At 46.4% G+C, this 14,070-nt stretch overlaps 2 protein-coding genes across 3 annotated transcripts in view; both read left to right on the top strand.

Annotated features, from left to right (window-relative positions):
* Keap1 (kelch like ECH associated protein 1) overlaps positions 1-7,554 on the top strand; it is a 36,420-nt gene extending 28,866 nt beyond the window's left edge. For both annotated transcript variants that reach the window (XM_055064812.2, XM_050167259.3), the window contains one exon: positions 7,137-7,554. In XM_055064812.2, coding sequence (XP_054920787.1) covers positions 7,137-7,288 — 152 coding nt within the window. In that variant the 3' untranslated portion in view covers positions 7,289-7,554. The remainder of the gene's footprint in view (positions 1-7,136) is intronic.
* A 3,733-nt stretch (positions 7,555-11,287) lies between these two features.
* Positions 11,288-14,070, top strand: part of LOC126517524 (uncharacterized oxidoreductase YjmC) — a 38,361-nt gene continuing 35,578 nt past the window's right edge. The window contains exon 1 of the mRNA XM_050167260.2: positions 11,288-11,440. The gene's annotated coding sequence lies outside the window, so the exon portion shown is untranslated. The remainder of the gene's footprint in view (positions 11,441-14,070) is intronic.

Here is a 14,070-nt window from a genome sequence, read left to right as displayed (position 1 = left end):
AAAAGGGCTTCTTCCCAGGCCTCGTTGCAAATTTCGGTTATACGTGCACTGGAAGCTATAAAATACCGCCTATTATGTCACGACGGTTTGCAGATGCAATCATCAGCACGTCATTCATAAACTGCGCTTGTTTGTCCAAAATGGCCACACCAACGAGCCCTGTAAAGGGGCCCTGCGTAATAGTGTTTTCACAGGCCATATCTTGGTCCAGATCAATATGCTGCATGTCAAAGAAGAGCAAAAATATATTGTAATATTTGATGCAGACAAATTCAAGTTATCGGTCGCAGAAATATGACAATGTAAGCAAATTAAAGTTACCCTTGACTCGCGGTTATGCATGCCACATTTCACTCGCACAACGTAAAACTGGAGTTTTAAATAGCAACAGGGCATTGGTGTCACTTAACGGATTTTTTAGTGAGTTTTTAGTCACGTCAACAATTTTGCCTTTTGGGCATTTTATAGCAATTTTTTTTAGTGATGCAAATGGTCAGTGTATTTCCCTGGTGCAATTCCTAGAGGACATTGGCTGCATGCAATTGCTCCATTCTTTTTCTAATGGAGGTATGCAGCTCCACTCGTCTCTATATTTAAAGGCCTACCAAGGAACTTATTAGTTCCTTGGTAGACTACGTCACTACTGGTGCAGCCAATCGTGCGCCTCTCTTTCTCATTTTTCGCGCATGCGCATGGGGTTGTTCTGGAAGAGTTATCGGCGTACACATGATGGACGGAAGGATGAATCGGCTAGTCATATACAGCTTCACTGTAAAAACAATAAGGGGGATGTCTTGAAACAATACGTAGAAAAGCCAAATTGATTGTCATCATCATCATCACTTAGCAACTTCTCGAAAAAAAATTAAATGTTATGAGCTGCGACCTGGCAAGTTAGTAAAAAAAAGTTACCAACACTTCCTCTCATCGGGTTTCATAATTGCAAACAGATCAGCATGTTGCATAGAACATGCGCTGGCAATTGCTTCTGCAAGATGTTATGCTGATTTATGCCATGCAAACAGATGAAAATTGACAATTTCTCGAGTTGTATGGTTTGAAAGATAAATTACGTACCCAACTATTATATCTTGAACCTTAGATGGGGGATTCACAGAAGCGTACATGCACATGTGCACATACACGTGTATGTAAAAACTAGTGCTAATGTATGTGGCAGCCCACACACCCCAACTCTATAGATACAGTTAGAAACAGCACTCACACATGAGGGACTCCCGTCACTGCAGTCTCAGGCTGTTTAATGTGCCAGTATTGTACAGGTCATTTGCCGTGTCCCAAAAATTCAGGGCACTGACATTTTCAGACTTGGCTGGTGCAATCCTGATACGTACTAGCGTACAATATATGTGCAGTACTCACAAGTTGTTTCATGCAATTAAATCAAAACGTCCTTCGGTCATTTAGGGAGCGCGTCATCGGCGGAGCAACTGGTTGGGCGAGAGCGTTAGAGCAGCAAACTGGCATTACATACGCAGTCACGTGGCAGAGGACTTTGGCGGCGGCTGCGCAGCATTGCGGTATGTGCAGCGGATTGTTTTCAAGGGAATCGAACAATGCAAAAGACGGGACGTAGTATAGGCGACAGACACAGCGTTGGGCTGGGCTGGTTGGTGCACGTTTGGAAGGGAAGCGGACAGTTCAGCGCACTAATGGATGGATGGATGGACGGACAAACTGAGAGACGGACGGAAGGAATACTATAAGCGTCCTCTTTGGTACAGAGTCGTGGATTGCACCACCAGACTCTTGTTATCATATGTCCTACCCATGTTAAAAAAGAAAAAACCCACGATGAATTCCCATAACCAAACTTTCTGAACCCCTTTTGGGAACTTTGTTTTTGTATGCCTCCATTGTTTGTCGTTTCCCTACTTCCACCAATCTTCCATTTGCCTCTTAATTACTAATCTCTATTGCGGACATCTTTATTTTTGCCCTGCTCTCACGGAACCCTCTGTGTAATGCCCCAAAGGCCCTAGGGTAAATAAATAAATAAACAAATAAATAAATAAACACCCTAGGGCTTCAAGGAGGCCAGAGATGCCTAAATTGACCGCTGGGCAGATATCTTCTCATTCTGATAAAATGTGCTGCATCGTTTCCCTAGCTTTATCACAGCAAGCAAATGCTTCTTCTTCCTCCTTATATTTCGCTTTATAAGTGTGTGTTCTAAGGCTTCCTGATCTCTCATCAAAAAGTAATGAGCTTCCCTTTGAGTTACCATAAATTGTTTCTTTCCTGATTTCATTTTTTGCTCTTAAGTAGTTGCTCATAGCAGGTTTCTTTTCCATTACTGCCACCCATGAGATTATCTCAGCCTCTCTGACTTTCCGCTTGACGTTCTTTGTTGCCATATTGCTCACCATACCTGTCACATACTTGCTGGTAAGCTTCCTAGTATATTTCCTTCACTGTGAATCAATGTTTTTCCTGTACAAATATCTGACCACTCTCTAATCCTATTTACTATCTGCCATATCCCTCAGTCGTTCTTCATAATCAATTTTATTGTGAGCTTCCCTGGCTCTCAAAACTTGTCCAGCCCATATCACCTTGCACGGCTTCATTTGTAGTCTTCCCTTGAGCACCCAATGCTAAGTGTCCCACTAACCTTTGGCTGCCATCGAGTCCTGATTGTACCTCTGACATCAAGCAAACAACCGCATTTCCAAATGTAAGTCCCGGAACTATTGCACCTTTCCACATACTCCGGAGCAACTCGTACCTATTGTATCCCCACAGCGATCTGTGTTTCATTATGGCCGCATTTCTGTTCCCTCTAGTGTTATTGATTTTTGCTAAGTTGCCATATAGCTTGTTGCCTTTGCTTATCCATATACCAAGGTATTTATATTCTTTAAGTGAGATATTTCCTGGCCCTGTATTGACACTGTCTGTTCACTGTTTTCATTCAATACCGTAACACCCGATTTTTTAACGCTAAATTTCAGACCTAAGTTCTCGTCTTCCTGTCAATAGATATTAACCAGATGTTGTATATCACTTTGCTTGTTAGCTAGCAACACAATGTCGTCCGCATAAAACAAACCCGGCAGCTGCTGCTCTACTATTGTACCCGTCTGCTCGTATAAGAGATTAAACCCGATATTAGTTCCCCCTACCTCTCTTCCCATTCCTAGCATGTACATCATAAAGAGCAGTGGGGATAAAGGTCACCCCTGCCTTGTTCCCTTGTTGATGTCAACTTTCTTCCTTGCTCCTCGTCCCTTCCCATTCAATGCAAACGGTATTTTCTAGGTAAATCTCTCAAAAGCTGTATGCAATCTTCACCTAAGCCTTCCCCTTCCAGAATATCCCATGAAATGTTGCAGTCTACGTTGTCACACGCTCTTGTAATGTCTAAAAAAGCCACATGTAACGGTCTCCTTTCTACTCTGGATATTTCAGTACACTGCGTAAGGACAGGTAACTTACCATCCAGATGCCTACCTATGCTGAAGCCATTCTGAAGCTCTCCCAAAATGCCATTATTCACTGCCCATGCTTGTAGCTTTAATTTAAGTGCCTGCATTGCTAACCTGTATATTACTGATGTAATGGTCAACGGCCTATATGAGTGAATTCTGTCTTTTTCTCCCTTACCTTAATAAATTAAATGCACCAGATGGCACTGTGCCCTCTACCGCGTGCTGCTCTTCCATGGGAGTTATTATAGTAACGCAATGTCAGTGAATAACCATCATATGATAGACAATTTATGAGGGCAATGGACCCTCGTTTGAGTGAAACCTGTAACTACTTTTTCAGATTACTATTACTTAATTTGTATGCAGTCAGTTGATGAAAGAAGAAAATTGTTATCTACCCAAATGTAGCATGAAGAAGGCCACTTTCTGGTTACCTCGGATAGTATAGAGCGACCGTCCCGGAAAGGGGCATTGATCCCTTCGTTCGATCCCCGAATCAGGACAAAGTGTTTGTCAAGTGCGAAGCTTTCTTTTGGGGAAACATGTCATCATCATCATCATCATCAGCCTGATTACGCCCACTGCAGGGCAAAGGCCTCTCCCATACTTCTCCAACTACCCCGGTCATGTACTAATTGTGGCCATGTTGACCCTCCAAACTTCCTAATCTCATCTGCCCACCTAACTTTCTGTCGCCCCCTGCTACGCTTCCCTTCCCTCGGAATCCAGTCCGTAACCCTTAATGACCATCGGTTATCTTCCCTCCTCATTACATGTCCTGCCCATGCCCATTTCTTTTTCTTGATTTCAACTAAGATGTCATTAACGCGCGTTTGTTCCCTCACCCAATCTGCTCTTTTCTTATCCCTTAACGTTACACCTATCATTTTTCTTTCCATAGCTCGTTGCGTCGTCCTCAATTTAAGTAGAACCCTTTTCGTAAGCCTCCAGGTTTCTGCCCCGTACGTGAGTACTGGTAAGACACAGCTGTTATACACTTTTCTCTTGAGGGATAATGGCAACCTGCTGTTCATGATCTGCGAATGCCTGCCAAACGCACCCCAGCCCATTCTTATTCTTCTGATTATTTCACTCTCATGATCTGGATCAGCAGTCACTACCTGTCCTAAGTAGATGTATTCTCTTACCACTTCCAGTGCCTCGCTACCTATCGTAAACTGCTGTTCCCTTCCGAGACTGTTAAACATTACTTTAGTTTTCTGCAGATTCATTTTTAGTCCCACCCTTCTGCTCTGCCTCTCCAGATCAGTGAGCATGCATTGCAGTTGGTCCCCTGAGTTACTAAGCAAGGCAATATCATCAGCGAAGCGCAAGTTACTAAGGTATTCTCCATTTACTCTTATCCCCAATTCTTCCCAATCCAGGTCTCTGAATACCTCCTGTAAACACGCTGTGAATAGCATTGGAGAGATCGTATCTCCCTGCCTGACGCCTTTCTTTATTGGGATTTTGTTGCTTTCTTTATGGAGGAGTACAGTGGCTGTGGAGCCGCTATAGATATCTTTCAGTATTTTTACATACGGCTCGTCTACACCCTGATTCCGCAATGCCTCCATAACTGCTGAGGTTTCGACTGAATCAAACGCTTTCTCGTAATCAATGAAAGCTATATATAATGGTTGGTTATATTCCGCACATTTCTCTATCACCTGATTGATAGTGTGAATATGATCTATTGTTGAGTAGCCTTTACGGAATCCTGCCTGGTCCTTTGGTTGACGGAAGTCTAAGGTGTTCCGGATTCTATTTGCAATTACCTTAGTAAATACTTTGTAGGCAACGGACACTAAGCTGATCGGTCTATAATTTTTCAAGTCTTTGGCGTCGCCTTTCTTATGGATTAGGATTATGTTAGCGTTCTTCCAAGATTCCGGTACGCTCGAGGTCTTGAGGCATTGCGTATAGAGGCTGGCCAGTTTTTCTAGAACAATCTGCCCACCATCCTTCAGCAAATCTGCTGTTACCTGATCCTCCCCAGCTGCCTTCCCCCTTTGCATAGCTCCCAAGGCTTTCTTTACTTCTTCCGGCGTTACTTCTGGGATATCGAATTCCTCTAGATTATTCTCTCTTCCATTATCATCGTGGGTGCCACTCGCACTGTATAAATCTCTATAGAACTCCTCAGCCACTTGAACTATCTCATCCATATTAGTAATGATATTGCCGGCTTTGTCTCTTAGCGCATACATCTGATTCTTGCCAATTCCTAGTTTCTTCTTCACTGCTTTTAGGCTTCCTCCGTTCCTGAGAGCTTGTTCAATTCTATCCATGTTATACTTCCTTATGTCAGCTGTCTTACGCTTGTTGATTAACTTCGAAAGTTCTGCCAGTTCTATTCTAGCTGTAGGGTTAGAGGCTTTCATACATTGGCGTTTCTTGATCAGATCTTTCGTCTCCTGCGATAGCTTACTGGTATCCTGTCTAACGGAGTTACCACCGACTTCTATTGCACACTCCTTAATGATGCCCACAAGATTGTCGTTCATTGCTTCAACACTAAGATCCTCTTCGTGGCTTAAAGCCGAATACCTGTTCTGTAGCTTGATCTGGAATTCCTCTATTTTCCCTCTTAGCGCTAACTCATTGATCGGCTTCTTATGTACCAGTTTCCTCCGTTCCCTCCTCAGGTCTAGGCTAATTCGAGTTCTTACCATCCTGTGGTCACTGCAGCGCACCTTACCGAGCACGTCCACATCTTGTATGATGCCAGGGTTAGCGCAGAGTATGAAATCTATTTCATTTCTAGTCTCGCCGTTCGGGCTCCTCCATGTCCACTTTCGGTTATTCCGCTTGCGGAAGAAGGTATTCATTATCCTCATATTATTCTGTTCTGCAAACTCTACTAATACCTCCCCCCTGCTATTCCTAGTGCCTATGCCATATTCCCCCACTGCCTTGTCTCCAGCATGCTTCTTGCCTACCTTGGCATTGAAATCGCCCATCAGTATAGTGTATTTTGTTTTCACTCTACCCATCGCCGATTCCACGTCTTCGTAGAAGCTTTCGACTTCCTGGTCATCATGACTGGATGTAGGGGCGTAGACCTGTACAACCTTCATTTTGTACCTCTTATTAAGTTTCACAACAAGACATGCCACCCTCTCGTTAATGCTATAGAATTCCTGTATGTTACCAGCTATATTCTTATTAATCAGGAATCCGACTCCTAGTTCTCGCCTCTCCGCTAAGCCCCGGTAGCACAGGACGTGCCCGCTCCTTAACACTGTATATGCTTCTTTTGGCCTCCTAACTTCACTGAGCCCTATTATATCCCATTTACTGCCCTCTAATTCTTCCAATAGCACTGCTAGACTCGCCTCACTAGATAATGTTCTTGCGTTAAACGTTGCCAGGTTCATATTCCAAACATGTATTGGGAAACATGTATTGGTTTTCTTTGTAGCTTTGTGCCACACTCAGGTGGAAGACAATATTGCCCCCTCATGACGTTTCCGCCACTTTGCATATTTTAGCAGAACTATATTGCCATAGTCAGTTGGTTATAGCTGATAAGTGGACAAGACTTACAGTAAGGCAGCCAATTGGGCTAGGCTAGTTGATGGGACATCGTGAACATCAATGCGCTGTGCGTGTTGTTTCTTGTCTCCGTGCACGTTTATAGCTTTGAGCTGCAAACGGACGAGATGTTTTTCTCGCGTGCAGGCGGCTATGATGGCACCGACTTCCTGTCGTCGGTGGAGGTGTTCGACCCCGAGTCCGAGCAGTGGTCCGAGGGGACGCCCATGCAAGCCGGACGCAGCGGACACGCGGCGGCCGTCTGGCGAGCGCCGCACCTCATGCACTCGGTGCTCTGAAGACACGGAGCGCATCGACAGCGCATGCGCGAATCTCTCTGGCGCATGCACACTACACCACTTCTGCCCGAGTTGAGGACAGTGGCTCAAGTGCTGCGTTTAAATTCCAAGGTCACGAAACATGCCGGCGCGTTTGCTGAGATTGTGGTGCGTCCTTGGAACAGTGGCCAACACGTTTGCGAGCGCGCGTTACTCAGATATAACCCGAAATTATTTATACGTTGTAACCAAGGTTTTAAATTATACGATGTGGCCCTCCTCGCTCCCGGCGGTTTTCTTCGTGTCTATTTCTCGCTTCGGGCGCAGGCGGGCAGAATCTCAAGAAAAGCTCACGTGAGCGCCACCGGTGTCACTGCACTCTGGCAAGCACCTGTTGACTTGAAGTGGAACGAGCTGAAGCGAGCAAGTGCATGGACCTTTAGTATGCTGCTGCGCCGTCTGACAAGGCAAGGAGCCTTTGGTGCCATGAAAAGGTCTCCGAATTATGAGATTGAGTGTTAGCTGTGCTATATTTATTGCGAAAGCAACTGCTCGAAGATACAAGGACGGAACGAGAGACAGACAAACAGACACAGCGTATGTTTTATGTGTCTCCCACTTCGCTTTGACATCTCCACAATGTTCTTTTGTTGATGCCACGTGTCAAATGACAAGAAATTGGGGCCTTGTGAGAGTCACTTTCGTAATAAGAAAGCACAGAGAGTGAGGAAGCAGTGCAGAGCAGAGGCACACATGCGGTCTTGGTGTTGTAAATTGTCTAACGACAACTTAATCGTATTAATCAGTATTATTCCATGGTGATTGATGATGATGATGATTTATTGGCATCTCCTCTGAAACGGGGCGGCGACAAATAGTCGCCTAGCGTACTTGAGCTGATCAAGTAACCTACAGATAGTATTCATCAGTCTAACATTTCGTCGATGTCTCCTTGATCTTTTCTCACTTCCTTAAAACCTCTATATCTACCTCACATAGTTACCTATGCCCGTAACAGATCTGCTCCTATCAATTTCTTCTTTGCTTTTCTTTCTTTAACTCTAATACTCTAAACGTCTATTGTTTATCTCGACTCCTGACTGGTTAATTCTTCCACCCGCCTTAAATCCCAGCAGTTCTGGAAGGTGGACGTTCCCTACAGGTCATGCTGGGTGAGTGTATATACCTTTGCATTCAATTAGGACATGCTGAGTCTTCTGCGGAAATCAGAGAATAGCTCAGGCAGCCTTTTGCGTTTAAAGCCTTTTGTCCAGGTGACCTCTAGTGTTCGAAAAGAGCAGTAAAGAAAAAGAAGTGGAAGCTTGCCTTTCGAGGAGCGCGTTGTGGAAACTGCAAATCTCTTGTTAATATACATGTTGCACCCCGCGTTCCTTGACCGTGACGTAGGGCCAGTGTCAGAACGATTGGTTTAAAATTAACAGAACATTTATTGGTTCAATACAAAGTAATTATGCCAAGATGTATCTTTTTTTACTGCCCGATCGAAAGCGAGACAAACATGGTAGGCCAGTTTCCCGTAAGTGGTAACTGCCCTTCGCAGTAAAACTGGTAATTTTCTGTAGAACGCATGCAATTAAGCACCACACTTTTACGTACTATCGCTGTCATTTGCTCCACATACCCCTTGCCCTATATATTCAATTACCTGTCATTCATTTTTTTTTTTTTTTTCAATAAGTCCAGATGTTATCAAGTGTACTTATGTTTACGTTTTCTATTGGTTACCAATGACTAGCTTCCCTCGAGTGAACCTCGGTCCTTGTGCCAACATTTTCATCACAGTTTCCAACTAAAAGAAGTTGGGCAGCATGTTACAGTACTGTAACACGTGAAGGTGAAAGCCTGCTGCCTACATGGTAGAGCATCAAGTTATACGATGGGAGGGGTCAGAATTCTCGCGAGACATGACGAGTCGCAGTGTGAAGTAAACGTATGGCGCTGTAGTTCGACCTCCTCAACGACACATACGAGCACCTAATGCAGTACCTAGAGGTTCTTTCATTCTCTCTCTCTCTCTCTATTTTGTTTCTTCATTCATATTCAGCCATTGCCTCTTTGCTTGCTTACGGGGGTATGAACCGTTCCCCATGATATTTTTTGTCTCGCTGCACTAGACGCCACTTTTTTTTGGGTATGAGTCATTGCAACGAGGCACTTAAAGCCTTTGTCTCAATAACGACAGAGAAATCACAGGCCCATAGACTCTGTGCAGTGCCACAGTGTAACCGCGTCCATATTGCATATCTGTCAATCCTCCTTAGTTCTTTTACAAAGCATAAGATTTTGGACACATTCTATGATTTAACGAATCATGCATCAACTATACAAAAGACATTCTGTTCTCGTAAAAGTAGGCCGGCACAAGCTTGCAAAAAAATGCACAGAACTTGTGATGATACCGTCGCCACCCTTCTTGGCATGGAAGCTGCCATAGACCAGACAGGTTGGCGGGTTAGAACATTCTGGCATGTACCAATGTGGTCAAAATAAAAATCAACTACGCCCACCAACCCGCTCACTGAGAGAGAGAGAGAGAGATGTGATTGTGATGAGAAAAAGACGCTACTTCTGCAGTCGTAGGGAGCACGGCTCAGTGTCGGGCACGGAGCAAGAAACATTTAGGAGTGGAAACTCCGCTGTTTGCGGCGACCAGAAAAGGTCACAAGCCCGCGGAGCCGTTATCGTGCTGGCGGCGCCTGGTGGCCTGGAAAGAAATTGCCGCCGTTGAGAGCGCGCCGAAGCCGCCTGCCTGGGCGCCGCATTTTTTTTTTCGCTGCGGCTTCTACGACGCGCCGCATGGCGCCGCCACTGTATACGGCCCAGTCGGCGCATACAACAATTGTGACCTTATCTGGTCGCCCGCGCTCGCTCGCGCTGACGGGAGTTTCACCTCCTAAATGTCTTACTCCGTGGCGTCGGGCAACAATCGCCGCACAACATCAGGCAACGCGTCGGGAAGGGAATATAAGGAATCGAATGTGCTCGACCTGACTGCGGTGGCGCTGCTGCGTGCGGGAGCGCTGGCTCCGCCATACGAGCGCGCGAGGCCCTATAGCATGAAGAGCATTTACTCGACGCATATGTTTGAAAGGTTCGTGAGGCCGAATTGCACTTGCTGTACGTGGCAGCCGCAGGTACGTACGGGGATGCGAGCGCAGTTTTGCCGGACCAAAAGAATGCCCCGCGTGCAGTTGTAAACTGACGCGAAAAGACCGCCTTGGTCACGCGCACCACACACAGCAACGCAGACGACATACTAAAAAACTGAAGGTCGCTTCGAACCGCCCTTCTGCGACCGAGTGAAGTTCTGTCCAGGTATAGGCAGCGAGGCGCAGCCCAATTTACGAACGTCACGCCTAGAGCCTTCTTCGCGTGTACCCACTGAACGACTCGGGAAGTTAGCTTCAGAAAAGCCCACATGGAGTCACGTGTGCAGCGAACGAAAAGTATGGAGTGCCGTTTCGTCCCGTCTGTCCGGACCCAGGTGGGGTCACCAGTGGGGGAAAAGGTAGAAAACAGCATGTGCGGACAGCTCGGCTCCACAGAATAAAACTGGAAAACGATGAACGGAAACAAGCAGCACTTTTGAGGCACCAAAGAATGCTCCTCTTATCTGTTGTAAAAATCCTTCATTTCCTTCATATCCATATGGCTTGCACAATACGGTTGCTGCCTTTCAGACCTCACAAGGAAACGCTACGTGAATTTTATGCAATGAAACTAGGTTACTCACGTTTAATTACACAATACATGTCATATATAATTTATTGATAGGAAAGACAGAGAGGCATACATGTCATAGTTCGCGAAAAGTTTATAGTGCCGATTTCAGCCCCTATCATGCTTAAAATGAGGCTTTAGAGGCCTGTATCAGGTGCTTAAAACCAACATTTTTAGTGCCGAAAAAGCCGGCCTTATATATCATACACGACTGACGCGAATGGGATTTGAATCACCCGCTTGTGCGAGAGGAATGTCCACGTGACCATGCCACGTGAGTGGTGCGATAGGGGCATGATGGGGGTGGCGAGTCGCGCAGCCGAGGGAAGTCTGAGTCCTTGTGCGTCGCAGGCGAGTTTCCAGACAGTCCATGTCTACAAACCCGGCTGAATAGGGACGTTGCCAACGTTAGGACTTCCCGGAACAAAAGTTGTACGTACACAATACGTTTCAGTGCTGGCATACCGGAGAGCGCGGCTGTTGATTGCTCGTCGTTTGGATGGGCCGTATGTAAACAAACCGCTGCGACTCCGCTGCTCTTATCCGGTTCCATATATGCAGCGCTCGTTTAGGCGATGGAGCTCGACACCCTAGTGGGCGCTGTCACCGGATCTCACATAGTTGAAGCCTTGTCCAAAGCATATGTGGCGCATCGTACTACCCAAGTGCGCGGAGAGCATAAAATCGGAACGGCGGCTACCTGTACAGCTCTTTTGAAATAACGCACTCTTCCCTCGCGATGAATTTCTCGTAGTTTTCATCATTCTATAACGTTTTTGTATCGCGGCGGATCTCTGTAGTTCTCTGCCTTTTCGCATTCAACCGAAAGCTTTTTTTTTTTTCTCCTCTGTATTCCCACAGGACTTATCTAGCTTAAAGGCAGCGTACAAAAACTATAAGCTACTGCTTAGACAAGGTGTCAAGTTTCATATTTCGTGTGTTTGGTATTCGAGGACCAGTCACAAAAAGTTCAAGAAATCTGAGAGAGAGAATAAACTTTATTGAAAACTGTCCGCAGTAATCTGGGAGCTAGCGAATTTTCATTCTAAGATAGAAGCTATACGTAGTGGCAGAAATGAGGGGCGCGAAGCAACAGGTGGCGCGAGCATTTTATGTGTGAAGAACATAAAAAACTAACAATGTATCAGTACGTGGCTATCCAAAGGAGACAATGTTTACAGGAAGATGGAGATTTCAAACGATTGTGATGCCTTGATGAAAACTCCCCGTCTTGAAATATTAGCTCGATCCAGGCTGAAGTTTGTCTTGTTTGGCCACTGTTGATTATCTCTGTGGCTATGGATCAGAGATATCGGTGTCTGTCCTGCCCAGATAAAGCCACCTTCAACTGATGCGACCAGGATGAAGTGATGGTTAACACATTCACTGTTCTGGCACTTGTGGAAGTCCCAATTCCTGGGCTAGTAGCCTCACCGGTGGGTCACTTGTCATATTTCTCTGGTGTGTCGTGACCAACCGATGAGCCATCAGGGAGTTGTGCTGCTTTGAAACTTAATTCCCCAAAGTGCAGAGCGATGGTGCCGTAACACATCAAACAATGGAACAACTTATCTCCACTGTGGCCGAACCCTTTGGGGCATTCGTTGCTAAACACCGTTAATATGTTAAACACATGTGGCATTTGGTGCACTTGGTCTTTGCATGCAGAGAAGCTGGTGCAGCAGAAAGCAAGAATAAGAAAATAAATTTACGGCCTCAGATCATCGTCATCATCAGCTTAGAACACACAATGTTTAACTTTGGCGGGTATTAATTTGCAAGCCCATATTTAATTGATTTGGCTACAAGAAATTAATTATTGATGGGAAAAATGCAGACATTCCTTTATTCCATCCGCTGTTACGTTTCGCCTACAACGCGCGGTAATGCCGGCGCGGATGCAACGGACGCCGGGGCTTCGTTCAAAGCGGCGGACATTTTGGCCCGTTCGACGCCGCCGCAACGCCTCCCCGCCAAGCGTGTCCAGGCGTGTTTCAGTGCCACGTGTCTTCGTGTGTGCGTGTGTGTGTGTGTGCCCACGCTTGTCAAAGCGCGGCAGCCGGGGAGCGGAGCTCCCCAAGTGAGGAGCCAGGAGGTCTGTCCGTCGGCGGGTTGGCGATGCGTCACTACACTCGTCTCAACATGTCTCTCGGCTCGACCGTGCTCCGCCGTCGCGTGGGCTCATGCTCCGCCGTCGCGTGGGCTCATGCTCCGCCGTCGCGTGGGCTCATCCCGTGACCTTCCTTCTGGCCCGCGACGCCGAGAGTATAAGAGCAGCTGCCCCCGGACGCCAGGAGAGAGGCTCCGATTTCTTCTGTTGAGTTACGTGCTCTCCCGTCTCTCCACTTCGGTCGACCTGACCGGCCGCTCTTTTGCTATGTTAGAATAAACAAGTTGTTCTGTTACCAGTCTTCTCATGCTTTGCCGGGACCTTCGGATGCTTCCAGTGCCCCAGGCCGCCAGGCCAACGCTACCCTTGGGGCTTGCGACCCATTTGCAATAACGGGCGTCAGCACCGAGTCCCCAACAGCTGGTTGCCAGCGGTGAGATCGCGACAACGGAGGCCAGCAGCGAAGAGATGCGGTTGAATGTATGCTGAGCAGCACAACGACCATCCGGGAGCAGTGCAACGAGCCCTGTGTGATGACTGGTTGCCTGCAGCGGAACGACTGCGCTGAATTCTTGGCTGCGAGTTTTGGTGAGTGCGGGACTTTCTTCTTCTGAGTTTTGCCAGGCTTTTGTTAGTGTCAGAAACAGAGCTGGTAATTGTGGTTGTCGTTGCTGCCGGGTTAGTTTGCGGCAAGACAATAGTAGGCAGTAGAGAAAGCAGCATTCAGAGCAGCCATGGATTTGAAGTCGTTGCGCAAACCGAAATTGCTGGAGCTTGCAAGAGAGTTGGGTCTGGATGTCTCAGACAAACTCAGAAAACCAGAACTGCTAAGGGCTATTCTTGAGTTAGAAGCTGAGGATGACGAGCTGTCGGAATGCCTTGAGACCATTGAGGAGAGGGAGACGGCAAAAAGACAGGAGCGCGAACTTAAAGAGCAAAAAGAGAAACAGGA

Source organism: Dermacentor andersoni, chromosome 11 (genome assembly GCF_023375885.2).
Source record: "Dermacentor andersoni chromosome 11, qqDerAnde1_hic_scaffold, whole genome shotgun sequence".
NCBI classification, from domain to species: domain Eukaryota; kingdom Metazoa; phylum Arthropoda; class Arachnida; order Ixodida; family Ixodidae; genus Dermacentor; species Dermacentor andersoni.
The sequence above is the reverse complement of the archived record's forward strand: the minus strand, read 5'-3'. Positions and strand labels throughout refer to the sequence as shown.